The 19,839-nt window shown below is 45.3% G+C and overlaps 1 protein-coding gene across 1 annotated transcript in view; it reads left to right on the forward strand.

Moving 5' to 3' along the window:
- The first annotated feature begins 8,119 nt into the window (after positions 1-8,119).
- FLVCR2 (FLVCR heme transporter 2) overlaps positions 8,120-19,839 on the forward strand; it is a 32,980-nt gene continuing 21,260 nt past the window's right edge. Inside the window, exons 1-3 of the mRNA XM_041471969.1 lie at positions 8,120-8,724; positions 17,912-18,053; positions 19,251-19,391. Of these exons, the coding sequence (XP_041327903.1) occupies positions 8,212-8,724; positions 17,912-18,053; positions 19,251-19,391 (796 nt within the window). The 5' untranslated portion in view covers positions 8,120-8,211. The remainder of the gene's footprint in view (positions 8,725-17,911; positions 18,054-19,250; positions 19,392-19,839) is intronic.

Consider the following 19,839-nt stretch of genomic DNA (forward strand, 5'->3'; position numbering starts at 1 on the left):
CAGGCCATGCTTTGAGCCAGTCAGGCTACACAGGCTCTTCCCAAGGTGCTTTTCTCTGGAATTTGTCCCTTTAAGCCTGAGAGAGACAACTGACTCCAGCTCTAGATGAGCTTGTCTTTACAGGCTCTGCTTCTGCTCCTTGAGCTTCTGGTGGATTTTCTCCCAGATTTTTCACTTTCATTTTTGCTGTTCCTTAGGGTTCTGATGCTCCCATGATTGTTTACAGTCAGAGAAAAAAAGCTACTGCTATCTTGATTGGGGTTTGCCACGTAGGGCACTGCAGGCTCATGCTCTTCACTGGAGGATGCAAGAGAGTCCCACTGAAGCTTGCAGAGTTGCATACATGAGAGATCTCCATCCTTGCTGCAACCTTTGTATTTTCTCCTGGCTATAAAATGCTAAGCTTTGTTTTAGCTGCAGATGGTGAAGGTCCTACTGTCATGTATATGTGACCTATGCCCACACAGATACAGAGCAGATATTTCTGCTGCAAAGCTGCTGAAGATCCTTCAGGCTGGGTGGGGCTCTGTGTAATGCCCACAGAATTGCTAGACCCAGTCATTGGTAACGTCCCAGACATATTACTGCAACTCAGAACAAAAATAAGCAGCCAGTGGTGAGACTGGGAGATGGGTTTGCAACAACATCCTCTCCAAAACTTAAACAATATTCTTGGCATCGTCAGTCAATGTGTCCTCCCTCTGCAGGGCTGACTGTGGGCTGGAAGACCTCCTACCTGTGTTACACTCAGCCATTCTGGCCAAACCAAGCCTTTGCTGGTGTTTGCTGCTCCTAGGAGACACATCTTCCAATCTGACTCGGCTTTGCCGCAGTCTTGCTTGCAAAAAACTGATCACAAAACATGATCTGCATGGTTCAAGCCGGTTTTGACCTCTGCTTTCTTCTGTGATTGTGAGGTATCTGGGAGGCAGTCTCTCTTAGTTATAAAGAATGGTTTTCTTGGGAGAATCTCCTTATCTACCAAGCAGCAAGGGACAACATACCCTTTCTGCCCTTTCAAACAGTGTAGGGAAAAAATGTCTTTTCCTAAGGCTATTTACAGAGCTGCACAAACTGCTTGCTCCAGCTGTGTGAGGAGATCCCTTCACTTCTGTACTGGTGCTGTCTCTTGCTTCTCCTTCCCTCGCTCCCGGCCTCTCTCAAGGCTCCTCACACATCTGCTGCTCATTTCTGAGTAGCGACGTGCCTGTCCTCTGGTGTGGCCCTCACTGTTGTCCGCAAATGAACTGCAAATGAGCCTAAAGGAGGAGCAAGGTGCAGGGAGGTGGCCAGGGCAATCACTGCCGATTGCTTTCGATTGTCTGCTCCTCCCAGCAATGCAATTCCTGTAATGTTCATTTCCTTGGCATCTGGCATTTCTCAAGTGTTGTGTGCGTTATCTGGCCATGCCCAGCCTTCAGGAGCACTGAGGTGCTGGCTGCTCCAAGGGAAAGGGACGCTTCTGGGCACACAACTGGATAAACCGGGTGATGTCCGGGCCTGTGGAAGCCTGTCCCTGCTCTAGCAGGGCCTTTCTGCTGTGCTACAGAGCTCCTCACTGAAAACCTCTCTCAAAGCAGAACATAAACGAGGGCTCACAGGAGGCTGAGAGACTTTTCCAGCCGGGGAAGGCCGGGCAGGACAGGCAGCTGAGCCCTGCCAGCAGAGCCTGCGGATGGCCGCGTGTGTGCTGGCCTCTGCCGGGCGAAGGCGGAGCGCGCCCAGCCCGCGCCTGCCTGCCTGCCTCCCGCCGCAGGGACGCACTGAGCAGCTCTGCTCCCATTTCGCTGTGCCTCCAAAGTATTTATGCACTTGTTTCACAAATCCCATCTCAGAATTCATTTCTGGTAGAGCTGCCAGCTTGCATCAGCAATAGGATAACCTCCTGCATGCTGAACCGTGCAGCCGACAGGAGAGACCCTCCCTCTGCTTCCTGCAATGATCATAGTGAACAAAGCAGCACTAGTCATACAAAAATGCTGCCTGGATGCTAATACTTCAGCACACAGAGATCAAAGAAGATCAGGATTCACTGCTAAGAGGTAAAGTATTTTTATAAATCACAAGCTGTCAAGAAGAGAAAAACCAAGGCATGGCATGAAAAGGAAAGAGTTTCTCTCACTGAATAATCCTGTGCTCACTTTGTGTTCTGCTGTTTTTGCCACCTTATTGGTTTTTCATCTGGAGGAGATTTGAGCAGTGAGGCAGAGTTATATGTATCCATGGTTTTTTTTTTTTTTTTTTTTTTTTTTTTTTTTTTTTTTTTTTTTTTTTTTTTTTTTGTTACTCAAAAACCCTACCCAACTAAATGTTAGGGAGCATATATTCATTGCTTGCCAGGGCACGGCTACAATCAGTGTGTTAAGGTTAGAATATGAGACTATAATTTTTCAGCAGACATCAGCTCCTGAGAGTTCTCCTGCCTCAGAAACATCCACGCGGTGACAACACACCTTCCCCCCAACTCTTGTACCTCCCAACTCTTGTACCACTTCTGTGCTTTTTGCTGAGACACAATCAACTTTTCTTCTCTCACAACAGCGGTGGTTCGGTGCCGTGGTCCTCAGAACTTTTCCCAGGTTTGTTTTTTTTTGCTGCAGTGTGAGTGGGAGGAAGAAGGGGGACATGCCTGAGTTCAGCAGTGAGGCTATGCACATTTCCAGTACTCTGTTGTTATTAATTAATGTCAGCTGCAAGCAATAGAAGATTAAAATCTTTTCCTCATGTCATTGCCATGAACTGCTATGACCTACTGAGATGGAGGCTGGAGGCTGGATGAGTAAGAAGGGCTTATGTACTTCAAGCTTTGGTATTTGGGGTTAATCTGTGACCCTGATCTGGACTGGGTGTGGAAATCTAGACAATGACTGAGTTTTGAGGCTAACTCGATCTTTTTTCACTTCTTTTATTCTAAGCTGAACAAAGAGAATCATATCTCATGTGCATGCCTGGTGCACAGCAGAGGAGTGAGATGCATTTGCTCCAATAACAGACCGTATGCACAGACTTCCTCACAGCTGTCTATATCTCCACAGCTTTTCACAAGCAAAGGTTGAGAGCTGGGCTTAGATGCTCAACCAGCACAGCAGGCTAACCACAGCTATACAGCTTTTAGATTAGAGCCAGTTCTCATCCAGCCTGATCAGAGGATGGGGCAGAGCAAGTTGGTATGTTTGCAGAAGGCCACGAAGAGATAGCATAAGCACCCTGTGCCTGGAGGGGTGTGCACTAACCAGAAGCCAGCACCTTTGAGGTACCTTGTGCCCAAGTGCCTTTCCATCCTGTGCACTCCTTCTACATCTTTTTCTTGCTGCAAGGAGGCAGCTGTGAATATTAGCACTTCAGCCATACCCTCCCATCTACTCTTCACAGTTCAGACTCACATGATTCATCCACACCAACATCACATCTGAACTGGACAGGGTTAAATTAAAGCCATTGTTCTGTTAAAGCCAGGCTTTGAACAGGGAGTTTGGATTTGCAAAGAAGTGATAAATTCAAGCTGCTCTTGGGCAAGACCTTGCAGCCCAGGCTGGAAGGTGTCAAACTGGAAAAAAATCCTGCCTCTGGCAGGGCCACACAAATCACCACAACTCTTTGTGGCCCTGTAAAACAGACACAGATGATGCATCCTCACCAAAGTTCCCAGAGAGTGAGAGCTACACACGAAATATGCTGAAGGAGAGAAAAACATTATTTCACTTCCCTGAATTGTACTTTTGAAAAGCATACATATTTGGACAGTACAGGTTTGGTGCTCAAAGTTAGCCTCTGCACAACTTTGGTTGTTCTGAGGTCTGCCGTTTTCTTTAGACGAGATTTTATACTGTGCAACGAAGCCATTGTGTTTTGTGTAGAGGAAGGTAATTTTTTCAAAATTTTGAGTGCTGCAGAGGTTGCCTGCTGCACTGTTATGGATGGAGTTGTCCATCACTGTTCATGTACCCAGATCTTCACACTGAAAATGTAACAGGAAAGATTCTCAAAGGTTTAAGGTATCAAAATAACTGTGTATCTAAACTACAGTAATAAACTGATCCATTGCCTTTATAAGCTCTTGGGATGCAGAAAGCTCTCGGTGCCAGCAGAGGGCTTGCAGGGCTCCCTGCTCCATCGGGGAACACCACTGGCTTTGTCCAGAGCAGCAGCCCTGGCAGCCCATGCTTCACCATATGTCTCCAGCTCAGCACTGCATCCAGGTGTGACCCCGAAATGTGTGGCCCTGCCAGCTATTCGAGTCTTGTCATTTGGTCTTATGATACAACTACCTAACCTCCAAAAAACTTCACTAAAGCAGTTTAGGTGCTGAACCCAAAAGAAAACCTTCTCCCTCCACTAACAAGGATCTTGTAGTCTTCCCTGCTGTGTCTGTTGTGAAAAGTTGTGTGTGATGTCTGCTGACAGTTTTTCTAGACCTAAATGCTATCAGTCACAATGTGATAGAGCCACCTAAGAGGTAAGCTAGTTAGGCTTAGTAAATACAATTATGAAATTTAGAGGCACAAATAACAAGGCTGAGAGTTTGAAAGCAAGGAACATCCTGTGATCCTTTGAGGTTAGATACCTCCCATTTAAAGGGAACCTAAAGAACTGCATGGATGTGAGATCTGCCAGATCCTTGAGTACTTGCTTTTCCTTAGAAGTTTTCTTCTTTTGTTCACCTACTCCTTGGATCTCTGAACCAGTGTGGAGAGAAAAAACACCAAGGAATTATACTTTCCAGAATAATTTTCTACAATACCTTTTGCACACTCTCCAAGCCAATTTTCCTCACCCATCCATATCACCTTGCTTGTCATTGAGGCCTGTTGCCATCTGGATTATCATTGCTGTCACCATCCCTAGCATTTATATTTATTGGGTGGACTTTGAGAATAGCAAGCTTGTTGCAAGGCTTTACATAACATAAAGGAACTGTATGTACTATCTGGTCATAAAGGCAGCATATATTCCAAGACTGTCAGTGTTGGATTTCTTGAGATCAGTCAGGAAGATTACAGAGGTTAAGTTCCACCTGATGGCCTGGACTCTAACACTTAATTTGGGTCCTGCTTCTTCCTCGGATTTAGTGCATTCCAATCTTCACAGGTACTTTTGGCTCTAGGATCCTATAAGCTTTTTAGCACTTCTGTTAATCTCCATGTAAAGGAGATTTCCCTCTAGCTTTAAAATCCACTTCAAGGGGTTGTCCTGAAATATAAATAATTTTTCATGGCTAAGAAATTTTTATATAAATATGCTGTGATGAGGGAAATCCAAAAGCAGCTGCTCTGTTGCTTCAAGAAGGGAAAGAGGCATGTGAGTAGAAACAGATGCAGCAATAGAGGAGGAAATGCAAAGCACAGGGGTTTTATTTTAGTATTTTATAATTAGAAACTGGCAAATTATATAAAGGGGTGATTGAGTAGTTCACAGAGTTAGTAACAAAACAGCCCTGAAATCCAAGGACAGGAGTTTAGGGAAGTGTGGGCCTATAGGTATGAAAAACCCTTGTCTGACTTGGCTTTGAGGAGCCAGTGTTGCTTCTCTGCCTGGCTCATGTTCACTTGACAGGCTGCAGTCACCAGAAGCTGGGCACTGCTTTCATGCATCTGATTTCAGCTGTTACTTTCCGCAGAATCTGTGTTTTAGTCATTCTTGACTTACCATTTGACTTTTCTGACAGGACTAAGACATGGGAGCAAATGGCTCCTTGCTTGGCAGGCTCTGACTTCCTGCAGATCTTATGTTGATACTGAGTAAACCCAAGGATTTTTGAGACAAATTTAGGAGCTGAAGGTGGGACAAAAACAAAACTCAAGATGACAAACTGTTTTTGACCCCAGCTTGGAGTGGAGCTGGCAGGAGGCAAAGGACCCAACATGTGTCTCAGTCATCTCCCATATATCTGAAAATTTGTCTATTGTGTGTGTGTGTTCTTTTTTAAGTCATGTATTAAGAAATTTAACTGTTCTCTGTGTCTTCCTGGTGTGTGACAGTATCTCCTCAATTCCGAATTTGTTTTCTTTATACTTTTTCTGCTTGTTCTTTTTCTAAAAACCACATTCAGTCACTGAAATCTTCCTCTTTGCTGCCCAGAGACCTTATAACAGCAGTCTGCCATACAGTACCTAATTCCATTATCCTGCATTTATGTGAGTTTACAAATTAAGTTGCCATGGACTGTGATAATAATTTCAGTTACAGACAGCTATAGTCCTATAATAATTTCAACCTTAATACAACATGTAGGTGACACATTTAAGTTCGGCTTGACTAACTGAATAATGTCTTAACCATCTGCAAATTTTACTCCCTACAGTGCTAAAGGGATAATAAATTATGGTCCTCTGAACAAGCCCAGATTGCCATCCTAAAAGCTGCCTGTACATTTCTTTTCCTGACTTTGTTTTTCAACTGCTCTTTGATCAACGACAGTGATTACCTCTGTGTAACTTTGATTTCTGTATAATATTGTGGAGAATTTTATAAAGATGTTTTCAAATCTTATCAGCCTAGAAGTTAATCTTCTGTACAATCTCACTGTTTTATTGTTAGACTTCTCAGACTAAGCAGTTGTTGAACCATAATAGTCTTATTCCTGCTCCATTTCACCTCTGCCCTACCTCCACCACTATCACTCATTGCATTCCTAATAACATTTAGATTACAAACTTGTTACACCAAATTCCTCCGTTCGTTCTGTTGTCTCGGTGCATAGCTTCGAGTTAACTTTGGTTGCCCAATTTAATAATAAATGGGACTGAAAGCCTCTTTTCTGGCTTTTGCTTCTGAATTTGCCTCTCTTATTTCTTATGTAAAAGGGCTACATTATGACTATGTTGTACTATTGTGAGAAGCATCCCAGCTCAGGTTCATTGGCAAAGCTGTGGGCTGAGAGGGAGAGAGTAGCATGGCTTGCAGCTCTGCCCTGTGGAACTTCCACCAGAGCACAAGGGGAAGACTGCACTGGCTCTGCTCGTCTCCAGCTCTGCTTCTGGCCACCGCTGGGAAACCCAAGCAGGTGACAAGAAACAAGTTTTATGAGGACACACAGCAAGACTGACTTAAACTGACATTTGTGCTCCTTGGAATAATTTGTGCAAAGCTTTTTTGTTTTGGGGGTTTGTTTGTTTTCTTTCATGGTAAATAAGAACATAAAGTCATCAAAGCTGATGGTCTGTCTTTGCTCCTGACAGTAGGTGGATAACTCAGAGGACAGCAGCAATAACCTCTGACAGTGCTCCACCAAGTACGTAAAAAGGCTACGTTATGATGCAGCTATCAAGTAAATACAAGCCAGAGAAACTTCACTTTTTCATACTCTGTATTCCTTTATTCCAGGAATACAACATCCAAAAGACACTACTCCCATTTTTCCAAATGAATTTTGACCTGTGTGTTAAATGCTGGAAGAAAGCTGAACAACAGCAAATTTGCGTCCTTGTGCCGAGGAATGTTTATGCAATTTAGGTAATATGATGCTAATTAAATGAACTGTAGATCATAAACGATCTCCAGGCAGGCATCTCCCAGTGGCGTGTTGCTCCAGTAATGGGAAAACAAGCGCTGACTCATTAACTGCGAATTCCCCATGAGAATAGAAACAAACACCACTTTTGGCTCTTTTACTTCAGCGACGCCGAGATGTTTTAATTTTGATTTCACTGGATATTTTCACTCTTTAGTGCGCCATGTTGTGAGAAAAACCATCAGAGGCCAACCCAAACGAAACCCAAACCGGTTCCTCCTCCAGGACTCCACCCTGGCATCTCTGGCGGCGTCGGGCATTGCCCACACCTCACAGCCTTCCCAGGTCACAATTCTGCTCAGCCACGTCCCGCTCCTCACTGGCGGCCGAAGCCTCTCCTGCCCCGGCCCTCGTAACGCCGGGGGTCTCTCGGCGGGGCCGGGCAGTGGCGGGGGGCGGCCGTGGGGAGGGGGTCGCGGCCCCTCGGCAGCGGGGCGGGCAGCGCAAGGCAGCACTCAGGGCAGGCCGGCCGCCCCGTAAGTGCCCCCAGGGCGGCCCGAGCCCTCCCCGGCCTCGCCGGGGGCGGAGCGGAGGGCGGGCCGGGCCAGGCCGGGCCGGGCCGGGGGCCCCTCCCCGCGTGGCGGCCGCCAGTGAGCGCGGCGGGGCGGTCAGGCGCGGTGTTTTGGGCAGGTGGTGCCGGCGGGGACCCGACCCAACTCGAACCGAACCGAGCCGGGCCGGCTGCGGCCCCCGGTGCCAGCATGGTGTTGCAGGAGCCCGCCGGGGCGCCGAGTCTGTCGACTGCGGCGGCAGGGGTCGGTGATGCCGCTGCCGAGGTACAGCTGTCCCGGCGTCGCTGGGCCGTGCTGCTGCTCTTCAGCAGCTACTCCCTGTGCAACGCCTTCCAGTGGATCCAGTACGGCAGCATCAGCAACATCTTCGTGCGCTTCTACGGCGTGAGCGCCTTCGCCATCGACTGGCTTTCCATGAGCTACATGCTCATCTACATCCCCCTGCTCTTCCCTGTCGCCTGGCTGCTGGACAAGAGGGGCCTGCGCCTCATCGCCCTGGCTGGCTCGGCCCTCAATGCCATGGGTGCCTGGGTGAAGCTGGGCAGCCTGAAGCCGCACCTCTTCCCCATCACTGTCCTGGGACAGGTCATCTGTGGCCTGGCCCAGGTCTTCATCCTGGGCATGCCCTCACGCATCGCCTCCGTCTGGTTTGGCTCCCAGGAGGTCTCCACCGCCTGCTCCATTGCTGTCTTTGGGAACCAGGTAATGGGCAGCTGCACCCCGGCTGGCTGTGCTTGTGGGGCGGGCTGTTACCTGCCCGGCCGGACACTGGAAGTGCTGAGGGAGCAAACCAGGGAGGGGTAAGAGATGCGCAGGGCCTGAAGGGCAGCCACAGGGATAACACGAACTTAGATGAAATTCCTTCTGGAAAATGCATCTGGTATTTGGAAGGGTGCCACTGCTGTTAGCCTGAGGGCTGATGGTGGTGGCAGAGGCAAATGGGAGGGACCTCCATCTACAAAGTTCGGGGCAGCATGGGGGTTAGGTGTGATTCTGGCATTGAGAGGTCTTTGGCTGAGGCTCTTCTCCAGTGCCCTCCACTTCCTGTGTGTGTGAGTCTCCAGGGCTGTGATTCAGTGGAATTATGAATGGCCTGGGGGGGAAGGTACAGTGCTGAGAAACTGCTTCAGGCAGAGTGTCTTTCAAATCTGCAGTTGCATCTGGACTTGACACTGCGATATCTTCTTCCTGCTGACAACTAGATGGGACAAAGGAGATTAGCTGTCTGCTGAAAGCATTGTCATTGGGCTCTGGAGGAAAAGGACTTTAGCACTTTCATACCTCTTAAGAGTAGGTACACACAAGCAGTTGCTTTGAGAAAAAGTTCCATCAGGCTAGCGTGAGGTCAGGTCCCCGAGCACTCTTTTATCAATACGGGTGTCTGAGGCCAGTGACCCACACTTGCTCAAGCTGTGAGTGTCTTTATTTGTAGCCAGAGGAGATAATTTTTCACACAGCTTTGTAAGGATTAGGGAAATATCTTCTTGACCCTTGGACCGGAACACCTGCTCATTTAGTTGAATGAAGTGAATAAGCCAATACTGATGCAATGAGGCGTGAGTGAAGTGAGCCTGTCTCTGCAGCCCTGACCCAAGGAAGAGGAAAGTGGAACGTGGCATTGGCTGCTGGGCCTGTGCAGTGTACTCCCCTGCGTGGGACTCTGTGCTCCACTCATGTTCAGCCTGTGAGTGACTGCCATTCTAATTTGAATAGTTTCCAATTCAGGTAGCTTCTAATGCTTCTTCCTGTGTTTCTGTATTTATTTAGATACTGCTGAGGTTAAACGAGGTGAATGCTTGGAGATGGTGTTTGAGGAACAGAAGTTTGCAGAACAGCACTGGGGAATTAAGGGGACTGCCTTACATCTTTAGGAAAGAGAAAACATACTTATCTTTACTTGAGTGCACCTAAGCTTTCCTTTTTGCTCTCATCATCCCTTCTAGTGGGCTGGTTTTCATGTGTTTTTACATTAATCTTTAGAGTGGAAGGCATCTAACTTGGCATGAACAAATAAGTAACTGAGTATTTTGCTGTCAGACTTTAAAAAAATTATTCGGGTGGAGTTACTCAACAGTGTTCATTAGAAATCCAAACAATGAGGCTGTCTGCCTGTGCTGTGTGGAGTCATCAGCATCCCAAAAGGAGTGGTTTACTGTAATGGTTATGAAAAGCAAACTTTAGCTACCCTTTTGGTGCTCCACGCTGCTCTGGCGGTTGCACTGACATGACAATGAGACCTCAGTTCAGTACATAGACTTTGCTTTGTAAGCTCAGACTTTCCTTTTAGAGAATCAGAGAAGTCAGAAATGGTAGTGACTAAAGACATACTCCATAGGGAAGACCTATTTATTCCCACAGTCAGGCATAATTCCAGTGAATGAAAACTAGCTATTTTGTTTACTGGTGAGGTTGGGCAGGGGGAAGAAATAGAGGCATATGTTTTTCTTGACTGTAGTAAAAGACTGTGTTAGGGAGTGTTAGCAAAGGGTATAGTACAGTGGTTTTGTAATTGCAGTATGGTAAATTATTCCCTATGCTCGTTTCTCTACAACTGTATGGTTTTCCTTTCCTTGCCATGTTACTTAGTTTAATTATTATTATTATTGAATGCCAAGCACTGTTGTCCCTCTCCATTAAGAATTGCAAGCAACTGCATGAAGAAGCAGGGAAGTGTCACTGCTTCTTTATTTGCCATACCTGCCCTCTTTCTGCTCTTTCTTTCTTGGCCCCAGGCTGCACTTCAGCAGTGCTGTCCTGAGGGAAGCCCTGTCTGCTGGCTCATTTCCTCAGTCTGCCAGGGCCATGTTTGCTCAGGACACTGCCTCTGCTTGCTGACTGATGGTAACCTTCAAGTTCAAAGTTAGCCCTGAAGAGTAAATGATTGAATCAATCAGACCAGGTGTTAAATGCCCTTAAAAAAAAAAACAACAAAAAACCAGTCCCTAGTAAGGTATTAGAATCACTTCACTTGTTTCTAGCCATATGTTGGCTATGGTATCTGAAGTGCAAAAACAGGTTAGATTGAGCACTCGAATCAGTGCTGGAGAGCTTCTAGAACAGTGTGAACACCTGTGGACATGATCACATTCTCTTGTTTACATGCTGGTTTTCATGACATATTACTTTTCCATGTTTTAACAGGAAGATAGGTGTTTTTCCATTCTTTTTCCTTGTTATGGATGCTCATGTGTGGGGAAGTATAGAATAAAGTTTGCCTGTCGGATGTTTTGACAAAGAAACAAGCCACTGATGGCTTGTGATGCGGGCCAGTTAAATTATCTTTTTGCAGTAATTTTGCCTTTTTTTTTTCTTAAGCAGGGCTTGAAAAAAAGTGATGTGATTTGGGAGAAAGAAAGAAAACTTCAGCCTTATATTAAGCTCTGCTTTAGGGAAAAAATCATTCAGCACCTTACTGATCTTAGGATCTGTCCCTGTTCTGATGTAGCTGAGGTGTGACTTTAGAGATTTAGGGCTTCCATAACAGAAACAGCCGGAGGCAGAGGTTTTAGGTGGTTTCTGCAGCTTGCTGGGTGTGCCAGTCTTGAAGTGATTAGATGATGGCTTTTGAAATGTGCAAACCTGGTGATAAGCTGTGAATGAAATTCAGGGAAATGTTCTCTCTCTTACTCCTGGTGGTTCCTTTCATCTGTTTTGAACTGGGGGAAAGAGTCTGCCTGGGGTAGTGGCTGAGGTGGTTTTTGCCATATAATTGGGTCTGCAACATCTGAATAGCCATTGCTTTTGAGCTGGTGATCCTACAGTGCTGTTTGTGCTGAGCATGTGCCGTTGTTTGATGCCTCACTGATAACTCTTAGAACTCTGTTCTGTACCGTATGCCCTTCAGGGAAGGCAGCATCTTAAAGTTTAAGAAGCATTTTGGAAATGTATCATGTCCTGTGGAGTCCCTGTCTTCCAGTCTTTGAGTGGACTTATAGATCTGCTTTGCCTGCTCTGTCTCTGCTGGAGGATTCCCATCCCTTCAAATGATTCCCTGTTAGAAAAATGGACAGGTGGTGATCTGTCTCACAGCCCTCTAGCTTGGCCCTGTGTCTCTCAGAGCTTTAGCTATCAGAATGGAGAAGATTTTAGTGGCAGTAGCTAATGTTGGCATAGTTGCTTGTAGTGATAGTAGTTAATGGATGACATTCTCCAGCCCTGTCTCCCTTCTCTTCCTGACAAAAAAAGGGCAGGGTGGATCAGAGCTCTTGGTTCTCAAGGAGTGCTGTATGGCTAACTCTCCAAGATCCTCGACGTGGCTCAGTGTGGGAGGGCGTGCTGACCAAATAGCAATGTGGCTTTTTGCAGGAATGCCTCCATTTCTATAAATAGACATGAGAGCCTGAAATGAACTTTTTCTACCCATTTCATCTGGTGCTCCCTTCCCAGACATACACCGAAGGCAGTTCCCTTTTCTCTCTCACAGAAATTGGCTTTTGGGTTAAGTTCTGCAGCGGAATTTAAGTTAATGTCTGCAGTGTTTCTGATGGGAGGGCCAGCAAGCACCCTCAGCACTTGCCCTGCAGGATATCCAGGATTGTCTGTATTAGTTGACTGGAGTAGGTCCTTGATCAAAGCATATCCCCACTGAGGATTCCAGTAGCAGCTGAGGTAGCTGTCAGAGCTGAAACTCCTCTGTTTTGTTCTCTCTCCTGTCTACTGCTGTTGTTCTGCTGTGTTGTGTTTCTTTCCCAGCAGACTGGGGGAAGGTGCTTTCAAGGCTGGCAGGCCCCAAATGACTTGCACAGTGACCAGTCTTCATGGTACAGCATTGCACCACATTAAGCATTATGAGATGATGCCACAGAAGCAGAAGTGTGACATGGAAGGGAGTTTGCTTTGTTTGCAGATGAGTTTTGGTTGTGCAAGTGGGGTTTGGAGAAACAAAGTGTCTCCCATATTAGTGAGAAAGTAAATTGAGCTTAAGCCCTGTCTTATCACAAGGCTTGATTGCAATTTTTCCTTCCACAACTTGTGTACTTCCTTATTTTTTCTTAACACACTGCAAGAAAGTTATGTAAACTGTGCAAAAATGTACATTGGCTTCCTGACTATCTGGATTTCAACAGCCTCTTCTAATTTTGCTGTCAGTGGTACAGAAGAAGCACATTCTGGACACTGATTCATAGAAAAGTTTACTGTGTAAGAACTGGCAGCTTCTGCTTAAACAGCACCTCAGTTGGGCATTTTCAATTCTCCTGTAGCCTTTTATGTGGCTGGGACCTATGCTGACAGAAAAGTATTGGGAAGCCAATGTGCAGTTGGGAGGCACAGGGTGTGAGAAGGGGGCAGCTGTCTGCTCTCTGCAGGTCCTGATGTATGAATTATAGGATCAGAAGGTTCAGCTGCTCTGGTGAAATGTCATGGTTACAGTTTGAGGGGCACATGTAGTTGGAAAAGGAGGAAGGGCCTAGGACAGAGCTTTGATACCCAGACAAGAGTATAAGAGGATGCTGTGTTGCCCAGAGCTCTGGAACAAGCATCTTCTCAAAGCAGTTTCCCTGGGTGAATCCAGAGGGAATCTGGAGTGTATCCCACTCACTCTTCAACATCTTGGCTTGGGAACTTGCTAAGACCATATTGAAATAATGGTTTCTGAAAAGCCTGTTGTATTGGTGTTTATCAAAGCGTAGATCTTTTGATTGCTACATTTTCTGTCCACTTGGCCAAACCAGCTGGTTGCTGGTCTCAGGGTTTCCTGGGACTTCTGCTTATGCTGAACCTCCTAAAAAGTAGCATCACTTTTCTCTTCCTCTATTCCCAATTTGAATATTTGTTAACAGACCATTTGATATGCTTATCTGCAAGTAGTATGGATTTTCTGTTGACTTGTTCTTTTGAACTTCTAGATGAATACCAGCTGGTCCTGATGCCTCATAGAAGAAATTACTTTAAAAAAAATTGAGTAATATTTTCTACTTATAACACATCCTGTCATGAATGATGGTTCAAGACCTCTTTCTTGAATGTTTTCCTTCCACACTGATCATCTTTTGACTCTTCTGTCAGGTTTCCTGATTTTTTTGTGTTTGAAGAGTTTTGACTTAGTTTGTAAAGCTCTTCTGGTGCCTCTTTTGGCCTAATTATGGTTTTGCTTTAGCTTGGTCCAGCTTGCTGTCATTTTTCTTTGCTTGAAAGAATAATGTCCAGTTTTAGAACTGAGTGGTTTATGTTCTTGTTGGTGGTTTGTTTTTTTCTTTGGTGTTTTTGGGGTGTTTTTTGTTTGTTTGTTTGTTGGGGGGTTTTTTTGTGTTTTTTCTTTTTTTTTTTTTTTTTTACTAAATTGGGGTTCCTTTATTCCAAAATATTTTACTAATATTCTCTAGGCTTACAGTGAGCCTCTGACTCAGTGTCTTTGCACAATCCTAGTGCCACTTGAAGGCATTTAATTTCTTAGTCTTTTCTTCATTTCCATTTAACACACTTTTTTTCTTTTAGGCACCTTCCTCTTGTGAGTTATGTATTGCTGTACTGTTTTGGAGGGTGTTTCTTTTTTTTTTTGTCACTGCTGCAAGGCAGCTGAATTTTAGTCCAGTACAAAACCATTCTTTAATACTGATCATAGTCACGCTCTGCTGTTCAGGGTTGAAATCACAAATTGTGCTGCCTCTTACAAGTTTTTCTCAGAAAATGGTATTTATGGAATCCAAAAATGCAGTCTCTGCATCATCCCTGTCATGACACTTATTTAGCTTGCAAGGGCATTGTCAAAATTTCTAACTGTTGTGGTTTTTTGCTTTTGCAACATTTCTCTGTCTTTTGACACTTTAATTGACCTTCTGTATTTGGTGGTCCCCTCTGTCAACATTTATACCTACTTATGGAATTTTACAGGGCTTCTGTGTTCCTGTTGCTGACTTGTAGTTTTCTTTGAGGCGGAGGTCCACTCCTGCACTCCTCCATTGATGATTCATTTACAGTTTTTATGCTGATACACCACTGGTTATCTTCCTTCAGGAGACTCTTAGCAGCTAACCTTAGACATGTCGTTTTCTATTGCAAGACTTTTATAATTTATACCACTTTCTTAGCTACTTGCTCATGGTTTTGTTGCCTGTTCTTGTGCACACTTGAATATTGAATATGATGTTGTTGTGACTGGTCCTTCACAAAATTCAGGTAGGGAATACATTCCTTCTATCCTTTACTAGTCTCTAAAGAGTAATCATGAGCTAAAAATGGTAGGAATAATCCAGGGTCTGTGAATGTTGTTCAGGAAATCTTCAGTTTTAGTCAAGTCAAAGGGCCTTATCTTCACAGAATTAATAGCATGAGTCGCTCTGAAATATAAAATGTAGCTCCTATTGCTGTGATTTTTTTTGTCCATTCTGCTGCCTGGTTCTTATGAAAGATATAATGAACTTCTAATGGATAAAAGTTGCTTTGTTTTGGGGGAGGAGAAGAGAAAACACATATCTCTTTATGGTTAGAAAAGTTGTTCAGGAAAATCCTTCTGAAAAGGCCAGCAAGTAGTTCAGGAAAGCTGGGTGAGTCTGTGACCCATTGGGTAAGTGATGACTGTAGGACCTCCCAGAAAAAGATTTCTAAACAATTTGCAGCACAGACTCTCAATACCTTCTCTGCTAGATATATCAGATGGATCCTTTTTCAGGACTGATCAGCTGAGAGAGATTGGAAAAGATTGAATCTCAACTGTGGTCCTGGAGAAACTTGTGTCAGAGGTCAGAATAAAGTGTGGGTCTCTCCTCTCCTGTTGGTTTGCTGCTGTGCAGCAGCTCATGTGGTTAGCATGTGATTGCAGAGAGAAGGAAGCCAAGAAGTACCTAGCACAGGAATCCAGCTTAGTTCTTCCAAGAAGAAAACAGTGGTAAAACAAAAGGTCAGTTTCCAGTAAGGTGTTTGTAAACCTTACTTGGGAAAGGGTGGGGGGCACATGGAAAACCTGATACATGAGACTCAATAGGACTCTTCCCTCAAATGGAAAGGAGCAATATTGAGAGTCTCTTCTTCAAAGGTTAAATCTTTAGAAATGGTCTGGAGATAGGAGCGAAGCCCAGACTAGCTGTATCCTGGGCTGTCCAGGCACACCAGAGGTACAGGCTTGCACTTGGCCACAAGGAGAGCAAAATAAATGTGCTGCAGAGACCAGCAGGCTTCTGCCCTCTACCAGCCATCTCTGTAAGCTTCTGTGTTGGATGCCATTACCTTTTCTGTGCAGCTGCATGCTTGTGTAGGGAAGGGGAGGCGTGCAATTTATGGAGATTAGAGCTTGAAGCCTCTAAACCATCATAGTTGTGCTCACTGGGCAGTGGACACTTAGGGGGCAGTGCAGAGGAGGAGAGTCAGTCTGAGTTGGTGTGATGAGAGGCTGGGTATGGGCCATATCTGAACAAAACTGAGCTCTGGCAAGTTTAGTCCTGTGTCAGAGTCTGTCTGTGCCGTGTGGTGTTAGGAAGGTTTTATCCTTCCTAGTGATCTTTTAAGTTTCCTCCTAAACTCTTTCAGTCCTTGACTTGCTATCTGGGATGGCACATCTTGAGTTTGTCTTCAGTCTATGTAACCAAACCTCAAATGTTCTTATTCTTGACAGTGCCTTGAACTGGTGGGGCACATTTGAAATCTCTCAGTAGCTCTTCTCACTAGCTCCCTGCAATGTCTGAGAGAATGCATTTAGTGTAGATATCCGTTGCTGATCCTGACCCAGGATATTCCAGGTCCCAGTGGAGGGTACTGTTTGACACAGGAGAAGTTTGGCCAGACATGGTTGGAAGTCACTTGTTTGTAAGCTAAGTATGATGCCTGAGGGCAGCAGATAGCTCTGTTTGAATCCTAAGCATTCTTCCTATCTGAAAAATACGCCAGCTGGATGGAGGAATAGGGATTTTGTGGAGAATTTTCTGGGGCTGGGAGGCGCAAGCTGATTTTTAGCCTAACTACGAGATATGGCAACTGAAATATATTTGTTCTGAGATATTTGTCTTGGCCAGTAAGTCAGTCTTCCAGAATGAGTCTATCAGCATTCCAGAAACACAGAGACATGTCAGAGAAAGCATGCAGAAAGCACCAGGAGGTTTTGGTAGAAGACAGCCTGGAAAGGTTGTCCAAGATCATGCCTGGATTACAGGGCTCTTGGGTCTCCTGCTCTGTGCTGACATGCTTCCGTGAGGTTTATGGGCTGCACAGAACTTGTCTTCCTTAGTCCTTGCTTTCTGTACATTCCAAAGCAGTTTTTCCAGGGACAGTTGCCAAGCTCCATTACTAAAACAACCTTGACATCTAGGATATGTGCCATCAACACTTTCTTTGCTTTCAGCCTTGATGCTCTTGTAGGTTCTCCTGGTGGTTGTATGGTGAGCCTTGTCTTGGGAGGCTGCTCATTTGAAACTGTATCAAAGTTGGCTGATCCAGATTAATATCTCCGTTATGCAGAGTGGTCAGGTGTCTCTGCCCTTGCACTTATGTGGTTGGAAAATAAATTGGTTCAATTCATTAACACAGCAAATATTGTGGTTGGTTTTGATGGTCTTATTTTCTGCTATTTTTAATGAGCAAAATTGGATTACCAGGTGGTCAGGCTAGCTCTAGAGCAGGGGCAAGGTAAGGAATGGGATGTGTGTGTGAACAGGAACATGTTTGTGGGGGATGTCAGTGCAGGCAAGACCTCCACTTTGATGAAGCCAGGTATTCATTCTGCTCAGTTGTGTTGTAAAACCTTGCCTTGAATATCCTGACATTTTTAATGGCAGTGGGGAAACATCTCTTATGGCCTAATTGAAATGGATATCTGACTTCTAATTGTTGGGTGGTAAAGAAGATTTTCATCTTGGTTGTGAAATTGGATTAGGGTCAGTTGAGCCTGTACTGAGCTGTAGGGTAGTGGCACTGTTGTGGTTTCATGCCATGCCTCTGTTTATCCCCTCTCTCTCCTCAGCTTGGCATCGCTGCAGGCTTTCTGGTCCCTCCAGTTCTGATCCCTAATGTGGAGGATGTGGAGAAGCTGGCCTACCACATCAGCATCATGTTCTTCATGACTGCAGGTGTGGCATCAGCCCTGTTCATCCTGGTCATCATAGGTAAGGAGGTGGGAGTGTGCAGGTGAAACCAGAGGGGACTGAGATCAGCCAATGTGTGACAGGGGCCTGTGTGCCAGGAGATGGGCTGGGCAGGCCATCTGGGGAGGTGTCCTACCATGCAGCTGACAGGCTCATGCAATACTATATCTTGCTGCTTCAAACCCGTGATGAATAGCACATGTAAAAGGGAGGTTGTCAGCAAGCCTGCCAAATTGTTAGTTTTGTCCATTGCTTGCATAACAAATTCCAGACATGAGTAAGTCCTTTAAAAACTAACAGAAATCTTTCGTAGTCATCTTCCCTACAAACAGGGTGCTGGGCCTTGGGTTATGTCTGGGACCTGCCTACCCCTTAAGAGTAGAAAGAGGCAGATTATATGGCATCACAGGAACAAGCTGTTCCCAGTTATGAGTGGAGATGAAAAAGCATGAAGGACAGTAGCAGGACACAAGAGGTGCAATTCCACTGCTTAACACATGAAGTTGAAGCCAGATCTTTAGCATGAAAGATTGGCATGCTCACTGGAGAGCTGAGTTTAGTTGCTGAATTCCATGCAATTTTTTTGATAGGCTTCTCTTGCCAGTTTGTTCATGTTGCTGATGGCTGAATCAGATGTAGACCTCAAATAGTGTGGGTCAGGGAACAGACAAAGTACAAAAATGCCTGTCTAGCACCTAGCACAGCAGTACTGCCTGTGACTAGGATTTCTGGCTGCTACTTTCATGATAGTAAGGGGCAGCAGATGGCTTGGCCTGAAATAAAACCTGGCAAAGGTTATTGTTCCCTGGGCACTGGCCACTGCAGAACACTAGGCCATCTTTGTCAACTCACTTGTCCAGTTCCACTTTGTCATTTGTAAATCCACATAACACTTTTGCGCCTGGATGGTCATCCTTCTAGAAACAAAGGCTGATAATAGTCCTGAGAACTCTTTGGTGCTGCTGGACACTGCCTACACAAAAATCTCATTGAAGGCAAGATGTTTCCCTTGGGAAGGTGACAGGAGTTACTGCTGGAAGAGAGCTGTTCTTTCCTCTTCGTGGATATGTTAATGCATAGAGATCAAAGCTTAAGGAAAATGGTGTGTTTTGTCCACTTGCTTCTCACAGCCCTCTGGCATCCCTCAAATGGTACAGTGTGTGCTCAGGCCCCTCAGCTGCACCATTATAAACAGGTGTACTTTGTGTCTGGTTTCAGTCTTCAAAGCGAAGCCCCCGAACCCTCCAAGCCGAGCTCAGGCCTTGATCCAGTCAAGACCAGCTGTGGAGTATTCCTATGTGCAATCAATCCTCCGCCTGCTCCGCAATGCCAACTTTTTGCTGCTTATGGTCACTTATGGTAAGGTCTGGCCTCCTTTCTTCTTGTGCAGTTAATCACAGCTTCTTCCCTTCTCTCTGTGCTCTGCAAGGGCAGTAACTGGCTTGAGTTGTTTTAGGGGAACATAAAGATAGTTCCCTGTGCTGCCACAGACCAAGAATCCTTATAGCCCAGTACTCTTCAGCAGTAGTTACCAGTGAATGCAACAGGGAAGAACAAAAGGAAGGCAAGCACACAGAAGACGATATGTCCTTACAACTGTTCTCCTTGTCTTTGACTGTTTGCTGTTCAGGGGATTTCCTTATCTGTTTTTTTTTTTTTTTCCTAGTAATTTAGCTAATTGCAGCAAACCAGTCTAAGTGCTTACATAAGAAATACGTGGAGTGTCTGAGTGCGAGTCATAGGACTGAGTGAAAGTCATTTCCAAAGGCAAGGATTTGAACATGACTGCGAGGCATCTCTGTAGAGG

The sequence above is a fragment of the Pyrgilauda ruficollis genome, unplaced genomic scaffold, assembly GCF_017590135.1.
Source record: "Pyrgilauda ruficollis isolate IOZ18807 unplaced genomic scaffold, ASM1759013v1 scaffold28, whole genome shotgun sequence".
Lineage (NCBI taxonomy): Eukaryota > Metazoa > Chordata > Aves > Passeriformes > Passeridae > Pyrgilauda > Pyrgilauda ruficollis.